At 39.3% G+C, this 20,503-nt stretch overlaps 1 protein-coding gene across 2 annotated transcripts in view; it reads left to right on the forward strand.

Annotated features, from left to right (window-relative positions):
* Positions 1 to 20,503, forward strand: part of LOC129193670 (serine/threonine-protein kinase 32C-like) — a 100,024-nt gene that overhangs the window by 62,758 nt on the left and 16,763 nt on the right. For both annotated transcript variants that reach the window (XM_054798112.1, XM_054798113.1), the window contains 3 exons: positions 8,000 to 8,173; positions 18,345 to 18,382; positions 20,071 to 20,160. In XM_054798112.1, the coding sequence (XP_054654087.1) occupies positions 8,000 to 8,173; positions 18,345 to 18,382; positions 20,071 to 20,160 (302 nt within the window). The remainder of the gene's footprint in view (positions 1 to 7,999; positions 8,174 to 18,344; positions 18,383 to 20,070; positions 20,161 to 20,503) is intronic.

Raw genomic sequence — 20,503 nt, forward strand, 5'->3', positions numbered from 1 at the left:
ACTGGAAGGAATAATTCTGACGCTAGCAAAGGAGAGGAAGTGGCGAGAGGATGGTTGTTAAAGACGGTCCTCGGGAAGTATTTTAGATTTGTGAGTCCATATTCAGACTGGGGCTGCTGCTAATGATTATTTTCTCAGGCGATTCACATGAAGCTTGTTGTTTCGAGTAATCAAGTAATCCGTTACGCCCTAGACCAGGGGTGTCCATACTTAATTTTGTACAACCCCCTTTTCGCGGGGGTTCCGTTCCAGACTTACCAGCGAATGGAGAAAAAACACGAGTAATTGAGATGCCATAATATTTCTTTATCTTGACACACGGCTCTCTCCCCCACCTTCAAAGCCTCATGCCGTTATTTACTTGCAACTCGGGGTGCTCCGATAAGGGTTTTATGCTGCCGATTCCGATCATCCATGACTGAAATCGGACGATACCGATCACATGTATTAACTGTAATTTTTTTCGATTAATTTATGATGAGTGCTTATTGGCCAGAGGCGCCCACACGTTGGAAAGTTAGAACAATTTCAAGGTCCCTAACTGCCAGGAGCCCCAAAAAATAGGTAATTATTAAATGGGGGGGCAGGGGTATCCCTTCTATTGACTATATGATCTTAAAAACAAACCATAAAATCACCTTAATTTAGACAAAAAGTATTTTACTCTTTCAAGAGAACACTCAGGACACTTAACTGAGGATGCGACACCTTTTTCAAGCAGACTTTTGATGTGAGAGTACATTGCCTGATGGATCCCAAGCAGGACTTCCGGATAGCCGTAGCTGGGCTACAAGTGAGCGAGCAGTTGGCAGATGCCAGTGTCTTAAGGTTTCTAAACTGGTTTGGCTGTGGGATGCAAGCAGTGAACCAAACTGCGTACATTTTTAACTCAACCTTCTCAAATATTTTACATTTAAAGAGACAGTTTGCAACACACCACGAGCTGCAGCCGTGAGGCGTGTGTCTTCTCCAGCAGCTATCTGCAGCTGTGTGTCGGACGGACGGCACGTTCAGTGTCCACTTCATGGCCTTCCCCTCCTGCTCAAGCACAGACATCAGGTCATTACATTTTTTTTTTTTTTGCCCAAGAAATGAGCTACTGAAAACGACTCCGTGACCCACTTTTGGGTCATAACCCACCATCACCGATCTAGTCCGATGAATTTATATTTTGGGTTATTTGCGTAGCCTTGTGAAAGTTACGCATTTAGTGTTGTGCAGCTTTTTAGCTACGCTATCTGCCGTTTGACCGATGCTGCATCGTGAGCCTCGAAAACTCACCATGCTCCTTCAAGTGTTCTTCAAATGTCGTATTAAATTAAAGCTATTCAAGTGTGCTACCCAAGTTGCAGGATGCAAACTTTACGTCACGCTCACAAATGGCATTCTAGTTCCACAAGGCATACACATTGTTTTGGTTTGGAGGCACATGCCTGCGTAGTGTAAAGGAAAGGGGGAGGAGGATGCTACACAGGGATCGCTACAGGCTGCAATCGTACGAGCCACAGGTAATCGGCACTGAAAGGCATTTATGGGCCGCACTTTGTACACCCCTGCCCTAGACGACCAAATCAATATGAACCAACACAAACAGCAAGTTTGGATTGGTTTGGTCCTCAACATATCAGAACATATCAGAGGCAAAAGTCCATCACTGTTTTCCAAAGTCAAAGCTGATGTGTGTGAATATCTAGTTTTGCCTAAAACACAAAGCAAATAGGTCTGCTTTCATGGAAATGTTTGAAATATTCACATTTGAGAGGAAGAAATTGGAGGATATTTACATTTTAAAAAGATTAATTGAATACCAAAATGGTTGTCCATTAATTGGATAATCATTGAATCATCGATGAATTGTTGCAGCTCTAATTCAGACTGCATAGGATTTGGGAGGTTTTCTTCCACCCCTCAGCCACACACATACAGCACAGTTCAGACTGACTTTGGTTGAGACAGGATGAAGTCTGCTGGGCTTTTGAAGTGGTCCATCTGGAGCTGCAGCACGAATTCATAGAGAGGCGACCTCGTGAATCCTGACAGCTCGTAGAGGCTGCCTTAAGCCAATTCAAGTTTGCAACACTGACTGTAATTATGGTGGCCATTCCCTCACCGCATCACGATGATGTGTAGGAGTCGAGGTAACATTGAAGGGATTACCTTGAAGGGGTAAAGACGATGAATATGATGTACTGCACACATCAAATCCACACAAATCCTTTCAAGGACTTGGGACATATGGGAAGGCTAACTCTTTCTTTCTCTCACATATACTTCAAACCTTGAAGTTCAAGGGTCACCTTTCTCAGCTTGTAAGAAAGCAAGTGCTTTGTTTGCGTTCTACAGAGCATGATTGTTCATTATAAATACAAGGTTTTGCCATTAGCATGAGAGCGGATCATTCAAACATCATCGCCAAATGGATGCAGCCTTTGCTTTGTTAAAACATTCATAGAGCAACAAGGGTAAAAAGCGCTGTCGGAGGAAGTCCCGGAAGATCATTTTTAACTGAAACGTGTAAAGAAGATGAGGATGTTTTTTTTGTTTGATCCCTTCTTGTTGTTCATCCTTTCATCAGAATGGAATTGAACGAGAGGAGCGGAGAGGATAGATGCGCTGCGTCCTGCTCAGCCTCCATTAGGAATATTGATTTCAGGCTTGGGTGAAACGGGGCCTGAGACTGTGGAAGAAATTAGCCTCTCCTCTCTCAAGCCAGCATTCATAACAAGCCCTGTGTTCGCCCCGTGTTTGCCGAGAAAGTGATGAGTGTCTCATACACTTCATACAATATAACTCTTGGACTTTACCTTCTAATGACCTCAATCAGGGGTGTCCAAACGTTTTTCACCAAGGGTCACATCCTGAAAATGAAAGGATGCAAGGGCCACTTTGATATTTTGTCAACCAACACATGCACAGTCGTCCCTCGCTACATCGCGGTTCGAATATCACTCCCTCACCCTGTCACGCTTTTTGAAAAATTAATTAATAAATAATCGCAGTTTCGTGGTTGACTATGGCCGATTGTTAGTAAAAAAAATATTGAAATACATGTTATGTGTTGTATTCTGGCCTCTAGGCATCAGTAATGACACAAAACATTGATGAGATGCGGCATTTCGTTACATTATCGTCACACTGCATGTTGTCATCTGTGGCATGTCCGACATGAGAGTGAAAAGAACTTGTGTGTCCCTGCAGTGATCCCATTGCTTGCAATGTGGCGTAAACAAAGAATAATAGGATTGTAAAGTAAGGAGTGTAATAAACAGGTTTTCTACGCTCTAACTACGAATGTATTCCGTTTATTAATATTGAATCCTGCTTTGCGGAAATTAACTTATGGCGGTCGGGTCTTGAACCAATTAACCGTGATAAACGAGGGATGACTGTACTGTTATATACAGTTGTACATACAGTATATATATTACATGTTATATATATTTCTATAGGTAAAAAGTGTATTTAAGTATGAACTTAAGTCTTTTTTTCCCTTTTTTTTAAATCCAAATATTTCAACTTTCTCCACAAAAAAGTCCTTGTAAATTTTCTTCTTGTAATATTTTGACTTTATCCCCATAACCTTTTCCCCAATCTAATTTTCCAAAAATTACAGTATTATTTCCTCATAAAATTATGACTTAAAAAAATAAATATATATAAGAAAATATATATTTTTTTCTTTTGTGTTTTGACTGTGCTACTAAAATGGTGAATGAATTTTCCTCATGATATGAGCTTATTCTCGTAAAATTATGACTTTTTTTTTTACTCTTTTTAGAATACAACATTTTACTCTCAATATTTGGACTTTAGTCTTGTGAAATAACAGCTGGTTTCTGCTTCTGCTCTTGTTGGGGTTTTGTTTTTCAAACGATTTAAACTTTCTTGCTGTAAATTTTCTTCTGGTAATATTACGATTTTATTCCCATAATATTTTGAGTTTATTCTTGTGACATTATAACTTTTTCCGCAACCTAATTTTCCAAAAATGACAACTTTATTTGTTGTTTTGTTTCATCCTTCTTTAATATTTCAACTTTATGCTACTAAAATGATGTTATTTTTTAGTACAATTGCCCCCAGGCCGCACTTTGGATACCCTTGACTTAAATGACACTCTGCCTGCTCCTTTTAAAGAACCATTTGTAGGACAGAGCAATATAAGTAGGCATAGTCCTTGTGAAAGCAGGACACTGAAGGTTGGTAGCGTGTCTTCAGGCACCGTGAGCAGGGACAGTGCTCAATCACGCTGTTGTTGGTGAAATCCTGTGAGGTACCTGCAAGTCTCTTGTGATTGAGAGATGCAGCCTCTTCCAGCTAGCCAATCATCAACTTTATATAGGCCACCAAAACTTTGCAGACCTAACACAGCCAAAAAGATTGCGAATTCTTCAAAACCGTTCTACTACTTTCCCTCCTCACTGCCTCCCTGTGCTCATTTGTCACTGTGGCCCGATTATTTCAGCTTGTTCCTTGTACTCCTTCCAGATAACCTTCCTCTCTTCGTCGCTGTGACTGTAGCAGCCCTGTCCTGTTCTGACCTTTCAAATTGGCTTTTTCTTGATTTGGAGCAGCTCTGCTTAGACAACAGATTGCTGCCAGGTGTTCAGTCCCTCTTATCCCCGCTTTAATAAGTCATATCTTTGTTATGTAAGCGTCAAAGTATACATAACATTGCATTTGTGATTAGGCAACCATTCTCCTTTCATTGCACTTCATCTGGACCAACACATTTTTGCCCTAACAAAAATAAAATCTTGTAATGGCTGAAACCTTTTTTGTAAAAATATGGCTGTTTTCCAACAAATATTGAAAAATTTGTTTAAAAAAAGCCACCATTTCTAAGGGAAGGGAACACAATTAAGAGACATTGAGAAACTGAGCATTACTTTTGGCTCACAAAATGAAGCAATTTGAATGATGGAGTGTCTTAAGTGTTGAGGACAGGTTTGTCCAAACGTCTTCCACCAAGGGTCACATACTGAATAATGAAAGGATGCAAGGGTCCCTTTGCTATTTTATAAAGCAACATATGTAGATATGCTAAGAAGTTATAAATTTCAAGAAAAAACTGCATATCAGTATTGTGATATACTGTAAGTGAAAACGCATATTATTAGTATGAGCTTTGCTCTTGGCATTTTTTTTTCATTTTGCCGTTTTTCAAACATTTCAACTTTAATTATGACTTTATTCCCATAATATTTTGACTTTATTTCCGTAGTATAATGACTTTTTTTTAACCAAATTTCCCAAAAATAAGAACTTTGTTTTGTTTTGTTTCATTCTCATAATATTACCACATAAAAAAAATATTATGCTACTACAGTAAAATGACATTATTTTTCCTCATAATATTACCAGTTTATTCTCATAAAAAAGGAACAGGACTTGTTTCTCTTCATCTTTTGACTTTTTCTTGTAAAATTAGAGCTGTTTTTTTCTATTTCTGCTGTTGTTTTTAAAATTTTCAGCTATTTCAGCTTTCTTCTCGTATTTTTTCTTCTCTTAACAGTACGACTTTATTCCCATAATATTTTTCCTGTATTCTTCTAAAATTATAACGTTTTCCACAAACTAATTTTTCAGAAATTACAACTTTATTCATTGTTTTGTTTGTTTCTCATAATTGTATTTTTTCTTTAATATTTCAACCCTGCGCTACTAAAATGATGTTATTTTTCCTCATAATATTACGATGTTGTTCTCGTACAGTTACAACTTTTTCTTGTTCGATTACATCTTTTTTTCTGAATATTTTTACTTTATTCTTGTAAAATTACTGCAGAGTTTTGCATATTTGCTGTTGGCTGTTGAGTTTTTTTATGTTGTCGTTTTCTTGTTAAATCCATACTTATAGAATGTGCTGCCGCAAATGGCTCCCGGACTGCACTTTGGACACCTCTGGTTTAGAGCAATGTGTCCCAAAATAGGGAGGAAACACTGTTGTGTTTCAGGACAGTCCCATCCATGGGAATCAAATGCGAGTGTGTGAGTTCCACAGCAGAGGTAGCTGTCTTTTCAACTGGGTACTGTGATCAAATAGTCACCATCAAGTGATGAAAAGGTGACAAATGCTGCAACGCAGGGCCTGCCATCTGCTTGGTACAGTGCATCTTTGGCTTGTTGCTGTAGTCGACCATCTTTCATGCTCAGTGCCTGCCCCACCGCATTTATGCAGGAGAAAATGTAGGAATTTTGAATAATTTAATAGCAGTACAAAGCAGAACCACCATATTATCTTTCCGTGTTTTTTTTTTTCCCAGGAACACCAAACATTGCTTCAAATGAGGCTTCTCTGTGTATCCAAACAACCAATATAACTCGTGTAATTAATCAATTCTAATCTGTAATTAATTGATCAAATGAACCTCTTTTTAATCTCACCTAAAAATGCTGAGAAAAGGCCTCACTTTGGATTATTTTCATTTAAAATCATTTTGTTATTGTGGCAGATCAAAAGATTGATATATCACCAAAAAAAGTGTCTTTATAAAGGCATTTTATTGTTTTTAACACACTTGAACAGATACAGTCCTAGCCATTTACATTACCCTGTATTTGAGACTTGTCCTAAGTGCTGCCCGCGACCTTTACTGTCCTCCACCATTACTGTGTTCATTTGCCAATCTCCAAATAATTAGAAAATAAAATATAGCATCAGATTCATAAAATCTTCGGTTATAGCAACAGAGTTGGGCAAATCCTTCACCAAAATCTTATTTTTTATTTTTTTCGCTGTAGTATATCTTACTGATTTTGATGGTCATGGTAGTCTTGCAAGGTGACTTGATGTGTCATTTGACGCAGTTTGCAACACCTCTGTTAACCCCTGGTCTTCCACGATGTTTATCAGCCTGCAGTTCATCACTATCCACTTGGAAATAACATACCCCAGCCTGTCGGTCACAGACTTGCTCATGTTTTCCTCAAATTTAGCTTGTCAAAGAGCTTTGCTATATGGCTCGTTAAATTGCTGAGGTCTCCGCTGCTCATGTTAGCTGTGGCTGCACTTGCGACTGGGTGCTTTGCTTTGACGTGGTAGGCTTGACTTGAGCTGCTTCGGTGCAAAGAAGGCACATCGCTCCACCTTTATCAATTGTGCCGTCGGTGCATTTTTGAAATGTAAACGTCCCATTCATTGGATTCTCTTCTCCCCTGTACTCGCCGCTCCTCACCTTGCCCTCCCAATGGGAGCTATCAGCAATCAGCTTATGCTAAACAAGCCCAAACACGATGACAGCCAAACAATGTCCCTTTCAGGGTGTGGCTCACCATTGTTTTCCATCCCCAACAACTCAAGCACAAAAGGCCCAGTGCATAAAAAAACAGAAACTATAAAGTTGGAGATTAAAAATTAGATTAACACGATTAAAAAACATAACATGCTAAATATGACTGTAATGAATTAATCACAGTTAGTGTATGTGTCTGTGTTTACAGATACAGCTTCTTCACCCATATGCTGCATGGATTGGTCAGTTTATGGAGCAGAAATTGTGGAGTGAAGCGTTTTAAATCCCCACGCAGCTCACTGAGAGCCTGTGTTTTAATTTGATGTGTATGGTTAAGTAAGCCTGATTGACAAAAGTGTCAAACTGCAGACCAAAAGCAGCTTTCAAAGCATGGATGGGCTTTATTCAAGCTTTAGTTTGACTACCACATCATCTTTTCGCATTTACTGACATGCTGTAAGTGGCATTTGACTACAATAATGAATCTGAATGTTAATATACCTCTCTAAAGTGGTATATACGTACACAAATATCATCATATTATTACATGTTTCAACACACATTGTGCATTGCAGTGTATACGTGCATAATGCTTTGTCTTGTGGGATCGTAGAAAGGTGCTTGTGGGTTTTACACAAGTGATGCATGCTTTCTTCCATTGTGAGTGCATGGTGTATGTCTTAGCTGCTTGTGTGTGCAGTTTGTGTTTCTTCTAAAAACCCAGCTGTGTCCTAACTGCATTTTGCAACCCAACCCCCCCGCAGGTACTCATTCCAGGATGAGGAGGACATGTTTATGGTGGTGGACCTCCTGCTTGGAGGAGACCTTCGTTACCACCTGCAGCAGAGCGTCCAGTTCAGCGAGGATGCAGTCAAACTTTACCTCTGTGAGATGACACTCGCATTAGACTACCTGCAGAGCCAGCACATTGTCCACAGGTACAGATCATCTTTTTTTAAAATTTATTTTCATGTTGTCCCTGCACGTTTTTACATTACATCTGTAAGAACCAGATTTTTGGACCCTTTTGGGGCCGTCGGAACACGCTGTGAGCTCAATATTCACTGTAATCACAACTCCCTCTTTGTTCATGAGCTTTGTTCAACGGCAAAGCTGCATCCCCACAGATAGCAGCCACGAACAATGTGTTGACGGGAGCGCACGGAATGTCACTGGAATGAAAAGAGCGATAACACTCAAAATAACTGCTGGGGATGTGAGGTGGGCAGGCATCGACTTCAAATAATCCCAGCTTCAAGCGACCAATGGAGGTGGAGAACAGAGTTGATGGACAGTTGAGTAAAATGGGACATTTCTAAGCGTGCTATCTCAGTAACCTAAGCTTGGGATGTTTTCCGGGGAACTGTCAAGCGATAAAGCCACCAGGGAGGCACAAATCATTTTCTGCGTGTTTGTTCGTTATCTTAATGTTGTCTGGTTTAAGGTTATTTGAGGAAAACTTTGGATCAGGAACTGTTTTATATCAGTAATATTTTAAAAGCTTGTTTAATACCAAGACTGTATCAGCAATTATTGATCTGGCCCTTGTTTCAAATATACAGGCCTCTTAATCTGTCATGATTGTTCAGATGAATCGAGTCGATGAAAAAGAAACTCTGGCAAGAAATGAAGAGGAAATGCTTAATTCCAAAGCCCTTAAAATTAAAACCGTATTATCTGGACTATAAGTCCCTTGAAGTTAGAAAAGCGCTATACAAGTCCTTTTACATTATCTAACAACGACTGCAACCGCCCAGAGTTTCTACAGTCGGTTCATTGTAACAGACAGATAAGATAACATGAAATAAATTGTACGTTAATTTGTATTGACTGAGGGATGTAAGTATTTGATCCCTTACCAACCAGCAAGCATTCTCACCACCACAGACTGGTTATGTGCCCATGAGTTACACAAATTAGTCCTGTTCCTTTTAAGAAAGTACTCCTAATCTTAACTCATTGCAGTAATACCTCACCACTGTGCGCTTAGAATTTAGCAGCTTCACTCTATCACGGTTTTTCAAAAATGTGTTAAAGAATAAATCATGTTGCTTGGTGGTTTTATGCATCCTGTTATTAGTCAAACAATATGCATACTTAAGTATATATATATATATATATATATATATATATATATATATATTTTATTGTCCTAAATTAAGCATTTTGTCCAAGCATAAACATGGCTATATGAATTAAAATACAAATATAAGGCATTCAAAAGACACGCTGTAAATGATATGTAGTATTCTACACTGGTCACTAGGTGTCAGCAATGTTACTGTAATGTTCGGTGAGACACACAAGCACCAGACTTGATCGCAGGAACAACAGGCTTTTATTGCAGGTTTGAAAGATTTCACAAAAGGCACAATAATGTCTAATAAAAACCCCTAATAAAAACACGGCCTACTGTTGCCGCCATAACCCACAGCAAGCCATAACTCAACTCTGAACCCCCAGCTTCACTTCCTGTCCATCCCTCACTCAGCTCCACTAGCGCTGAACACATTTACATAAATGTCTTAGTTACTCATATTATTAAGGGGTTCATTGGTAAACCTCTGACGGGCATGTACAACATGTGCGTCCTTAGGCAGGCGGACCTTACGGGCACTGCAGCATCTCAATCCATTATTGCAAAATGTGTTACTCGTGTTTTTCTGAGTGACTCTGATCCCAACTCCCTTGAGATCATTAATCATTACCCCATCCCTTGTAAATTTGAGCTGATCCTTCACCTTTCTCAGTATCATCCTGATCCCTCGAGGTGAAATCTTACATGAAGCTCCAGAGTGATGATGGTCTTTGAGCCCATTTCAGTCTACAGTACAATCTTGCCTCTGACATGCTTTGTCAACACTTGGTCTCGCCCAGCATGGTGGAGAGATTTGAATGGAAAAGATTCTGAGATTCTGTGACAGGTGTCTTTTATCCATATACAGTAATCCCTTATTTATCGTAGTTAATTGGCTCCAAACCTGACTGTGATAAGTGAAAAAGTAGGATTCCTTATTTATGCATCCAATATTTTTGTAGTTAGAGCATAGAAAACCTGTTTCTGACCTTTTAACATTATTAGAGCCCTCTAGATGTGCAATAACACCCCTATAGGCACCTTTACAGTTGTATTACCGAATGTAGTAGATATGATTCATAGAAGGCTTGCGGAAATATGATGTGGTCAGATGAGACCAAAATTGATCTCTTTGGCATTGGCAGGACTTGCAGTGTTTCAAGGCAAATAAATGATCACGAACCCACCATCACCATCCCTACTGTAAGACGTGGAGGTGGAAACATACTGCAGTGGGGCTGTTTCTCTTACAAGAGACTTCATCAGGGCCATGCACCGTTGAATCTTGGACGAGAACATCCCGGCCTCAGCCTGAACAATCAAATGGGTTGTTGATGGTGTTTCCAATTACCCAAAATGTATAGTCATCCCTCGTTTATCACACTTAATTGCTTCCAGACCCGACCATGATAAGTGAATTTCCATGAAGTAGGATTCAATATTAATAAATGAAATATTTTTGTAGTTACTGTATGCCATAGAAAGCCTGTTTAGGATAATGTTAATATGGTTTTTAACATTATTAGAGCCCTCTAGACATGAAATAACACCAGCCTTCACATCTGTATTACCCAATATAGCAGATATAATCGGAGAAAATAAGACATATTAGACATATACTGTATAAGATAACATAGACTCACACATTAAGAGTTCCTTGTTTGTTTCTCGACTGCATACTTCCTGCGGTGGCTATTTTCTCATCAATGTATTGCAATGGCAGCTTTAAATGGATTGATTAATAAGAGTAAATAATCCACTGAAGATGTAAATAAAACTCCTGTTCGTGTGTGTAACAGTAAATGTGTTTCCTAGCAGACCTGAGTGGCGGGCTGCAGATGTGTCAATGGCAGGAAGTGACGTCGGAGGTTCAGAGTTGAGTTTTAGCTTGTTCGTGGTTTATGGCCCCAAACAGTAGCCCATGTTATTATTATGATTATTATGTTATTATTATTTTGTCTGTTGTGACATCATTTAAACCTGCAATACAGGAAATGCATTTTCTGGCGATCGTGTCTGGTCATTGTCGCACCGAAACCGACACCTTGTGGCTGATGTAGAATACTACATTCACTTCTTCATTCATTCATTCATTCATTCATTCATTCATTCATTCATTCACAAGGCTTGTTCTGCCTTTTACTGGTATTTTAGTTTATTTACTTAGTTTGTTTAGCCATTGATACAGTATGCTTGAAATGCTTAGTTTAGGCCAAGAATAAGTACAATTTGCTTACATATTCTTTTTTTTTTTAACAAATAATAGGACAGATTTAACCACAAAACCGCCATTATTTATTCATGAACTACTTAGTGAAAACCCGCGATAGAGTGAGGGCGCAATGTTCGAACCGCGATGTAACGAGGGACGACTGTACAGCCAAAGCAAGAAAGGAGTGGCTCATAAAGAAGCACATTAAGATCCTGGAGTAGCCTAGCCAGTCTTCACATCTTATTGGCGATTTGTGGACGGAGCTGAAACTTCAACTTGCAAAGCAACAGCCTCAAATCTTGCAGGATTTGAGGAATTTCTGTGAATAGGAGTGCACCAAAATACCTCCTGAGATGTGTGCAACCCTGGTGACTAACTGCAAGACCTCTGTGCTTGCCAACAAGGCTTTCGCTCACCTTTTGCTTGGGGATGAAATACATACTCTATTTTCATCAATCAAATACATTTTACCATTCAAAAATGACACACTTTACAATACAATATGTCAATTTTTAGGGCTCAAAAGTATTTCAAAATGCGTCATAATTGTTCAGCCATATCTTGTTTCATTAGTACAATGTACAGTGCACAGCCATAGCCATAGCAAAGTCATAGAAAAGTCAGTTTCCTCAGTTTAAAACAAGCAAGTTGTGAGCTACGGACTTTAATACCCTTTTATCAGAACAACATCTATAGTATTTACCAAACTGGGGTTTGCCAATGCGTGCATATTTCCGTGACATTGTGTATTATTGTTGCCATCTGTGCTTATGCAGTCGTCCCTCATTTGCTGCTGGGTTTCACATGACATCACATCCTGTTCTTGTCAGCCCTACCTCCAAGAGCCGGAGAGCAAACAGGCGTATTTGTAACTAGCTACTGCATAGCTGTGCCGTTCTCGCATGCGTCAATTGTTCAAATATTTATTTTGGAAAACACTATTACTAAGACGTCCCTCATAACGGTAAAAAAAAAAGGGTGTTTGCTAACCAGCTGTCGCTCTTGTCAAGTGGACCCGAGTAAACACACTTCAGTTTACAGTGAGCAACAAGAAGCACAATTTATACTAAAATCAAAGCTAAAACATTGTTGGAACTGAAAAATGTGTAATGCAGCCACCTGGAAGAATGTCCAGCAATGCTTGGAAACAAGGCTAGCTTGATAGCTTCTAACAGCCCGTAAAATCTGACTGAAAATTGGCTATGGAGCTCAAACTGTGCAGCAAAACATTGAAGTACGTATACAATAATGTATGACTATCATGCACACTGATTGGGTGAAAGAAGGCAAATTGACTTGTTACAAGCATTATTTTCATTATGTCTGATGCTGAGAAGTTTTCACAGATTTCCCGATTGTCTTGTTTGCAACTATTTTATGTCTTCATGCATCACACCATGTGCACTCACACAATTGGAGCAAATCATTTCAACGACATGCACCATTATTCGCTTTAATCTTCAAAATATTGCACAAACACACTGACGCAAACATCCCTCCCCACCCGCTACTGCTGGATTTGTTTACAACACATTGTGCAACTGTATTTATCCTCCAATGTATATATTCTAAACAAAGGGTCTAAAAAAAAAGGGTCTAAAACTTAGGAGGAAGGACAAATGGGAGAAGCCAAAAACGTACCGCAAGTCAAAGAAAAACAATAAGTTCACATTTTTATTAGAGCCTGACTGATATGGGATTTTTGTGGCCGACACCGATATTGGGGCCTGGAAAAAGCTGATATTTGATATATCAGCCGATATATGAAAGAGCATTGATGTACACAGGATATATGCTGTAGATGAACATAAATCCCTCTAATACGCAAAATAGGATTCAACACAAAGAAGCAGAAGACTACTAAATTCAAATAAGGAACTTTTTTATGTGTTTTTATGTATTTATAAAAGGCTTATTGACAAAAACATCATATTTACTAGCAATTGAAAAGTTCCATCTGCAGCCACTGAGTATTTGCAAACATCTCAAAAACAACCATTAAAAAGTGAAAGAAGAGTTGACTACAAACAAAATAAGAAATGTAGCTGCTTTCAAAACATGCAATATGTCAAATTACAACAAAATACATTACTTGGAACATTTCCAAAATTATTTTCATGAAGAAATTAACTTGTGAATGTATGAGACCCTGTGAATCCCGCATGGAAGTATGAAGTGCAGTGGGACGTTGTGTAGTGGATTTAAATTAATGATGGACGTGGGAGTTGCATATATCTTTATTTCACTTTAAAACGCTGTTTAAAAGTCTTAGATTAGATAATGGTGGACATGTGGATTAACAGTTGCATTTATCTTTGTTTATCTCACAGGGATGCAATTTACATGATGTTAAAACGCTGTAATACGCTCTCTAAAACTTGCATGAAAAAAACTAGTATGGTCTCTTTCATGGGTCCTGATTGTTTCTGGAAGGACGTTATTATCATGGGGCACTAAAGTGTAGGTTAATATTGTTTTAATGCAGCAGCCGAATGAGTGCGACTGCGTCTGTGTGTTTGTGTTTGGGGGGGAGGGGCCAGGTACTTGGGCAGAGTGTATCGCACAGGAACGGAGCGACAGAATCGCTGCGCAGCAAAAAGAAGTTAAAATACCAGTTACATATTCACCGATGTTGATTATTCGGTCATAATCTGTCGAGCTTTATTTCCTATGTTATCACGAACATAACTCTTACCGCTGAAGTACATTTTGCTGTATTTAACTATGCTCGGAAATCTCAGAAAATACATCAACGCTCAAAACACGTGAATTAAACTTAAGTCACGTAGTGTCTGAACGCAACCCTTCATGGCTCATAATACCACGATTAAAGTGGGGTTCTGCTACTGTTATGACAACAGCGGTAGGCAAATTAATTTTCAGACAAGGGTGGTGTCTTGATTTAGACTTTCAGTTCATTTGGAGCAGTTAATACATACAAATATGGATAAGTGTGTCCTGTCATTTATCTTTCTGTGCATAAAATGCAGCAAAAATGAGCATATTTCACACATAGTGGAGAATGGTGATTAATCAGGATTTATTCATTTGAAAACTGTGATTAATTAGATTTTTTTTCATTTCGCAGCTCTAGTTAGAAACATGTTTTTCATGTTCTAGATGTTAACTTGAATTACAGTAGTAAAGCGATGGTGTATTGCTTATATAACGCTCATATTGTATTTGTGTTTCTGCAAATACCCATGGATAGGTCTCATGTGTGTTCCACTAACTGTTAACCATTTGTCATCTCCATCCATGGTGGGAATGCAGCCTGCAGCCTTTGTTCAAATGTGCTGAGCTCACCATTAATTGTCAGCCAGTGAAAGAGCTGGGTCCCTGCAGACCACAGATTTAGAACCACAGGAGGCAGAAAAAGAGTTTGAACCTTGTCCAAAACACTCAATTGGGCTACAGTTCTTCCTTCAAATCACAGTGTGCAGCCAAATTACGTCCGCATGTGTGTGTGTGTGCGCCTCTGTACCTGTAAGGGAAGTGTTTACCACACATTTACTTTAAAAAGCACCTTCCATTTCAGTGTATGCTGTACTGTTTTGCTCCTTCATTCCACACCGTACTGGAGGCTCTTATGATAGATGTAGCTGGCAAAGGCTGTGCACACCCTGCCAATAGAAAAGCAATAAAAAGCACTTTAATTTTTTCCACCCCTTCCTTTGGCATCATCTTTTCAGTTTTTGTCACAGATCTGCCTGCTCTTAGAGCCATAATCCAAACCATGGCCGCCCTTCGTGCCACAATTTTGTTCCACCCTGCAAGTTTTTGACAGGAGAAAACCATACAATGATCTTGTTGCACTCACTGAAGGTCTCTGGTCTCCTAGCAACAGTCAGCTGCTGCCACTATGCCCAAGGAGGTAAAATTAGTTCTATTAGTGAAGGAAGAAAAAGGGTGAGTCCTTTTGTGCAGTTGTTGGGAGACCATGATTTAAAACGTGTCAACATCTTGTCGTACCCAACTTGTATTACTTGCTGCAAACGACATGAACTCTGGAGGGAATTCTTTTCATTAAACAGAAGCATACATTCGTGGAACGATTCCTCAGAAGTGCATTTATGCTCCTTCGGCTTGCTGCAGCCTCTCTCCTTTTTTTTTCTATTGGTAGACAATATTAGCTTCGTCTTAGCCTTGCATAGCCACTGCAAACATGAGGAGTACAAGTCTTCAAATGCTTCAAAAGCGTGAGACGTGGTATAATTAATTAAGCTTTGCACACACTGTTAATCACATGTGCATGGTTTAGGTGCTGCGTGAGCTTTAAACTATGATGAGTCCGCAGCATGGGTGATGAAGTATTAAGCATGTGTTAGCAAACCTTCAGGGGATGGTCTCGTGCAGTCTGGGATTGTTTCAGTTGAGGGTAATGAGACCTTCCTCCCTCATATTTTTCACGGTCACATTTATACACGCAACGTGTTTCAGCAACATTTTGTTCAAATATGCTGTGCATGGGCCTTGAAACACCTCCTACGGGCTTTTTCTTCATCTACACATGCAGTCGCAGAAGTTTACGTACACTCATTATGGGCTTGAATGTAATTTGGGGCTTTTAATGAGTTATTGGCGCCATTCTTTTGCAGGGTGGAATGATGATGCACTTTACATCTTCAATGGTTTTTAGAATTGGGTGCGCAAGTTTGAATTAATTTAGTATTTTCTCTAATTTACACAAGGTCAAAATTATTCATACAAGCTCAAAGGAAAAGTGCACTTTTTTGGATTTTGCCCATCATCCACAATCCCTATGTGAGACACTAACTACACATCTTTCCCTTTTCTGTGCATTCTAGATAGCCGCCTCGTGCTGTCAGTTTTTCCAACAACTATTCCGCCTATAAAGCCGTCTAAAAAACATCTAAAAACCTCCAACAATGTTTTATATAAATGCTGTCGCCATGTGGTAAGAGGCTCATTCATCAACACATGTAATACTTACCAGTATTTTCGTCATTTTAAGCATAACCAGAACTTTTTTCCTGGGCAAAATAATTTCCCAGAGCGCATAGCAACTAATGCCACTTCCGTCAACAACAACAGCATGAAGAGCGCTTTCTGTGTTTGCTATGGCAGACTTTGTGAGAGCCGCCGCCACCACCGACTGCCACTTTGAAGCAAACGAAGACCCAGAACCTTATCTTCTTCAGCCTGATTATACGGAGGATGAGCTACAGGTTTTAGAAGCTGAGCATGCAAAAGGAGAGGGTGAAACGTCGGAGCAGGCAAGGGCTGACAGAGTCAGGACGACGGGCATGACTTGGTGGGGTAAATGTGGAGCTCGCCAAGTCATGTTGTTTCTGCTGCACTGAGTGTCACACAGTGTAACCATTGATGGAAAGGCTTTGTGTATCTAGAGAGGAAGACACTGCTCCAAGAGACTGCATCAAAACCAAAAAAAAGAATTGTTAGCACTAACAACCCCTGCTGTGGTAGTAATGCATTTGGTACCTGGGCCTTCAGTGGGTCGGACAGAATTTTTCAAATGTGACAAGCATAAATACAACAGCTCGGTGATGAAGGTTCAGAAAACTCCAATCTACACTATCTGCACGCCAACATTATCTGAAGCAGTTCACCATCAATATTTATCTAATAACATGACAAAAATATAAAACATTTTTAGTAAAATACATTTACTCACCAAAGATGTCAATTTCCCCTTCAGTTAGCCATTGTGGGTGTAACCTATCTTGTTGAACAGTTTTGCTCTGATCAGCCAATCAGGACTGGCAGCCTGCAAGCTGGCCCAGAGAGTCAAATCAGAAGTCTGATTGGCTAAAAAAAAAAACAACAACCCCATTGCTTATAGTGTGTATGTGACATGGGCCAATAGTGAAGGCCCTGGGCAGATTCCATTGACATGGCAACAAATAGAAGATAAACTTGATCAAATACAAGAAAAAAAATCAAACATGCAAATACACGATTTGGAAACACTGCGACCAAGAAACACGATCAATTTGAAATGTCAGCCATTGCTTCTGGTAATGCTTGGGCCAGCAGAGAAGGCCTTGCTGGCCCTGACTGCACATCACTGGGCTTAATTATTTGGCCACCATGACAAGAATTACACAGTATTTGAAGAAGTCAAGGATTTCAAACCTTAGAACAATGCACTGACTGTCAAGCATCACAATATGGGGCTGTTTTGCTGCCAGTGTTACTGGTGCACTGCAGAAACTGGGTGGACTCATGAAGGAAGAATACAGTAGCTCCAAATTCTTCAACATGAACCACAAATCAACCGATAGGCGGCTGAAACTGACAATGATCCCAAACCCACATCAAAACTGGATTTGGAATGGATAAAACAGGCTAGCATTAAGCTACTGGAATAGCCTCAGCAAAGCTCTAACCTCAACCGTATTGAACATTTGTGGACTATGCCTAAAAGACTGATCCATACCAGGAAAACGACCAATTTATAACTAAAACTTCTGCCCAGTGGTCAAATACTGTATCTAGCCAGAATTACATCAGAAACATGTTGATGGCTCCAAAAAGCCCCTGGTGGTGCAACTTGCTGAGGCGAAGAAATCGTGGGGGTGTAAGTACAGTATATGGTGAATCTGTATGTATAACCTTGACCCTCTGTAGAGTTGAGAAAGCTTAAAAATAATCCAACTTCAAACCTCAACTGCTATACACATCTAATGTCCCTATAACCTCCAGAAGAATACATAATTCCTGTGTGTAGAACAGTGCATTACAGGGTATAACAAACTGTACTTTTCCAACATGGTATTGAGCTTACATTATTTACTGTACGGATTGTTTGTGATGTATTTGCCATTGTCTGTTGTAGAGATGTCAAGCCAGACAACATTCTTTTGGATGAGCAAGGTAAGGATACCAACTGGTTTTATAAAACAATCTGGCCAGATTTGTCTTCACAATTCATTACCTAAAATTCTATAACAGTGTCAGTAAACGCAGTCCCTTATTTCTTTGCGCTCACATTGTGAGCTTCATGAATTGTTCTAGTAGGCTATGTACTTTATGTTGTGGTGCCTATACCCAACCATCCATCCATTTTCTATGCCGCTTATCCTCATTAGGGTCGCGGGTATGCTGGAGCCTATCCCAGCTGACTTCGGGCGACAGGCGGGGTACACCCTTGACTGGTCGCCAGCCAATCGCAGGGCACATTTTGACAAACAACCATTCACACTCACATTCATAGCTATGGACAATTTAGAGTCTCCAATTAACCCAACATGCACGTTTTTGGAATGTGGGAGTACCCGGAGAAAACCCACACACGCACGAGGAGAACATGCAAACTCCACACAGAGATGCCCAAGATTTGAACCCAGATCTTCCCAATCTCCTGATTGTGCTAACATGCTAACCACTAGGCCACCGTGCAGCAGTGCCTATACCCATTTTGTAAACAAAAAAAGTGGAATTTATATTCATACCAATTGTGTCGAATGTTCCAAACTAACGGCAACAACGGTAAGACCAGAAAGGTGGACTTCTATCCGTCTAAAACAGGGGTGTCCAAAGTGTGACCCGGGGGCCATTTGCAACCCGCAGCACATTCTAAAAACATAATTTAACAAGAAAAAACTGAAAAATCAGCACTAATTTCACAAGAAAGCAGTGAAAAAAGTTGTAATCTAACGAGCAAAAGTTGTAATTTTACGGGAATAAAAGATTATTTGTAAGTCACTTCAGTAGCATAAATTTGAAATATAAAAAAAAAATATTTTTTCATTTTTGTCATCAAACAAACAAAACAATCAATGAAGTTGTCATTTTTTAATATTTAGGTTGCGAGAAAAGTTCTAATGTTATGAAAATCAAGTCAAATGCTATGGGAATAAAGTCATAATTACGAGAAGAAAATTTACAAGAAGATGAAATAGAAGGTTGAAATACTTGCAAAATTTAAAAAACAACAGCTGAAGTGGAAAAACAGCTGTCATTTTACGAGAATAAAGCCATAATATTGTTAAGGGGACATTGTCACAGTTTTACAAAACTAAACTTGTAATATGAGGAAAAATGTCATTTTAGTAGAATAGAGTTGAAATGTTAAAGTCGTAATATAATGACAAACAAAACAAAAGTTGTAATTTTGGGAAAATTAGGTTGGGGATAAAGTCATAATATTGTGAGAACAAAATTTCCCAAATTGAAGTTGAAATGTTTGGGAAAATGAAAACAAAACAGCAGCAAAAATGGGAAAAAAGAGCAAAGACTGAAGTTCATACTAATAGGACACTTTTTCACCTGTATCACAAAGCTGAGATGCAGTTTTTTCTAGGAATATATAGAACTTTTTTAGCATATCTACATGTGTTGCTTCCGCATGGGAAAGAGGACCTCAGATATTGTTAGATATTTTAGGCAGGGGTTGGACATGCGGCCTACTGACTCTTCATGAGTTCTAACTGTAACAAAGTCAGGGGAGTCAGGAACACATATTGCTATTATGACACATAATCACTACACAAAAGGATTGTGCAATTTTTCTTTTCTTGAAATTGTTGAATATTGATATGTGGATTGTTGCTTTCCCTCAGGTCACGCTCATCTGACAGACTTCAACATTGCGACAATAATAAAGGATGGAGAGCGAGCAACAGCCTTGGCTGGAACCAAGCCATACATGGGTAAGCTGATGCACTTCCAACTTCATGAAAGCATTTGGGAAATGACCTTTTCATTTTCAGCATGACACAGTGGACAAAAAATAAAAAAAAACAAAAATAGGTTGGAAGAACTTGACCAGCCCACACAGAGCCCAATCAGACACCTCTTGAAAATGGGGACTAAGGCAGACCCTGTTGTCTAACAGTGACCTCTGATCTCCATTCAGGGTGAATGGACGAAAATCTTAGTCAGAATACAGAATATTGTAGAATGTCTACCCAGAAGAACTCTGGCATTAATATCACAGACTCAAAGTACACTATGAACAACAATATTGTATTAAGATGCTCAAAAGGTGGCAAA

Source organism: Dunckerocampus dactyliophorus, chromosome 14 (assembly GCF_027744805.1).
Source record: "Dunckerocampus dactyliophorus isolate RoL2022-P2 chromosome 14, RoL_Ddac_1.1, whole genome shotgun sequence".
Classification (NCBI taxonomy): Eukaryota; Metazoa; Chordata; class Actinopteri; order Syngnathiformes; family Syngnathidae; genus Dunckerocampus; species Dunckerocampus dactyliophorus.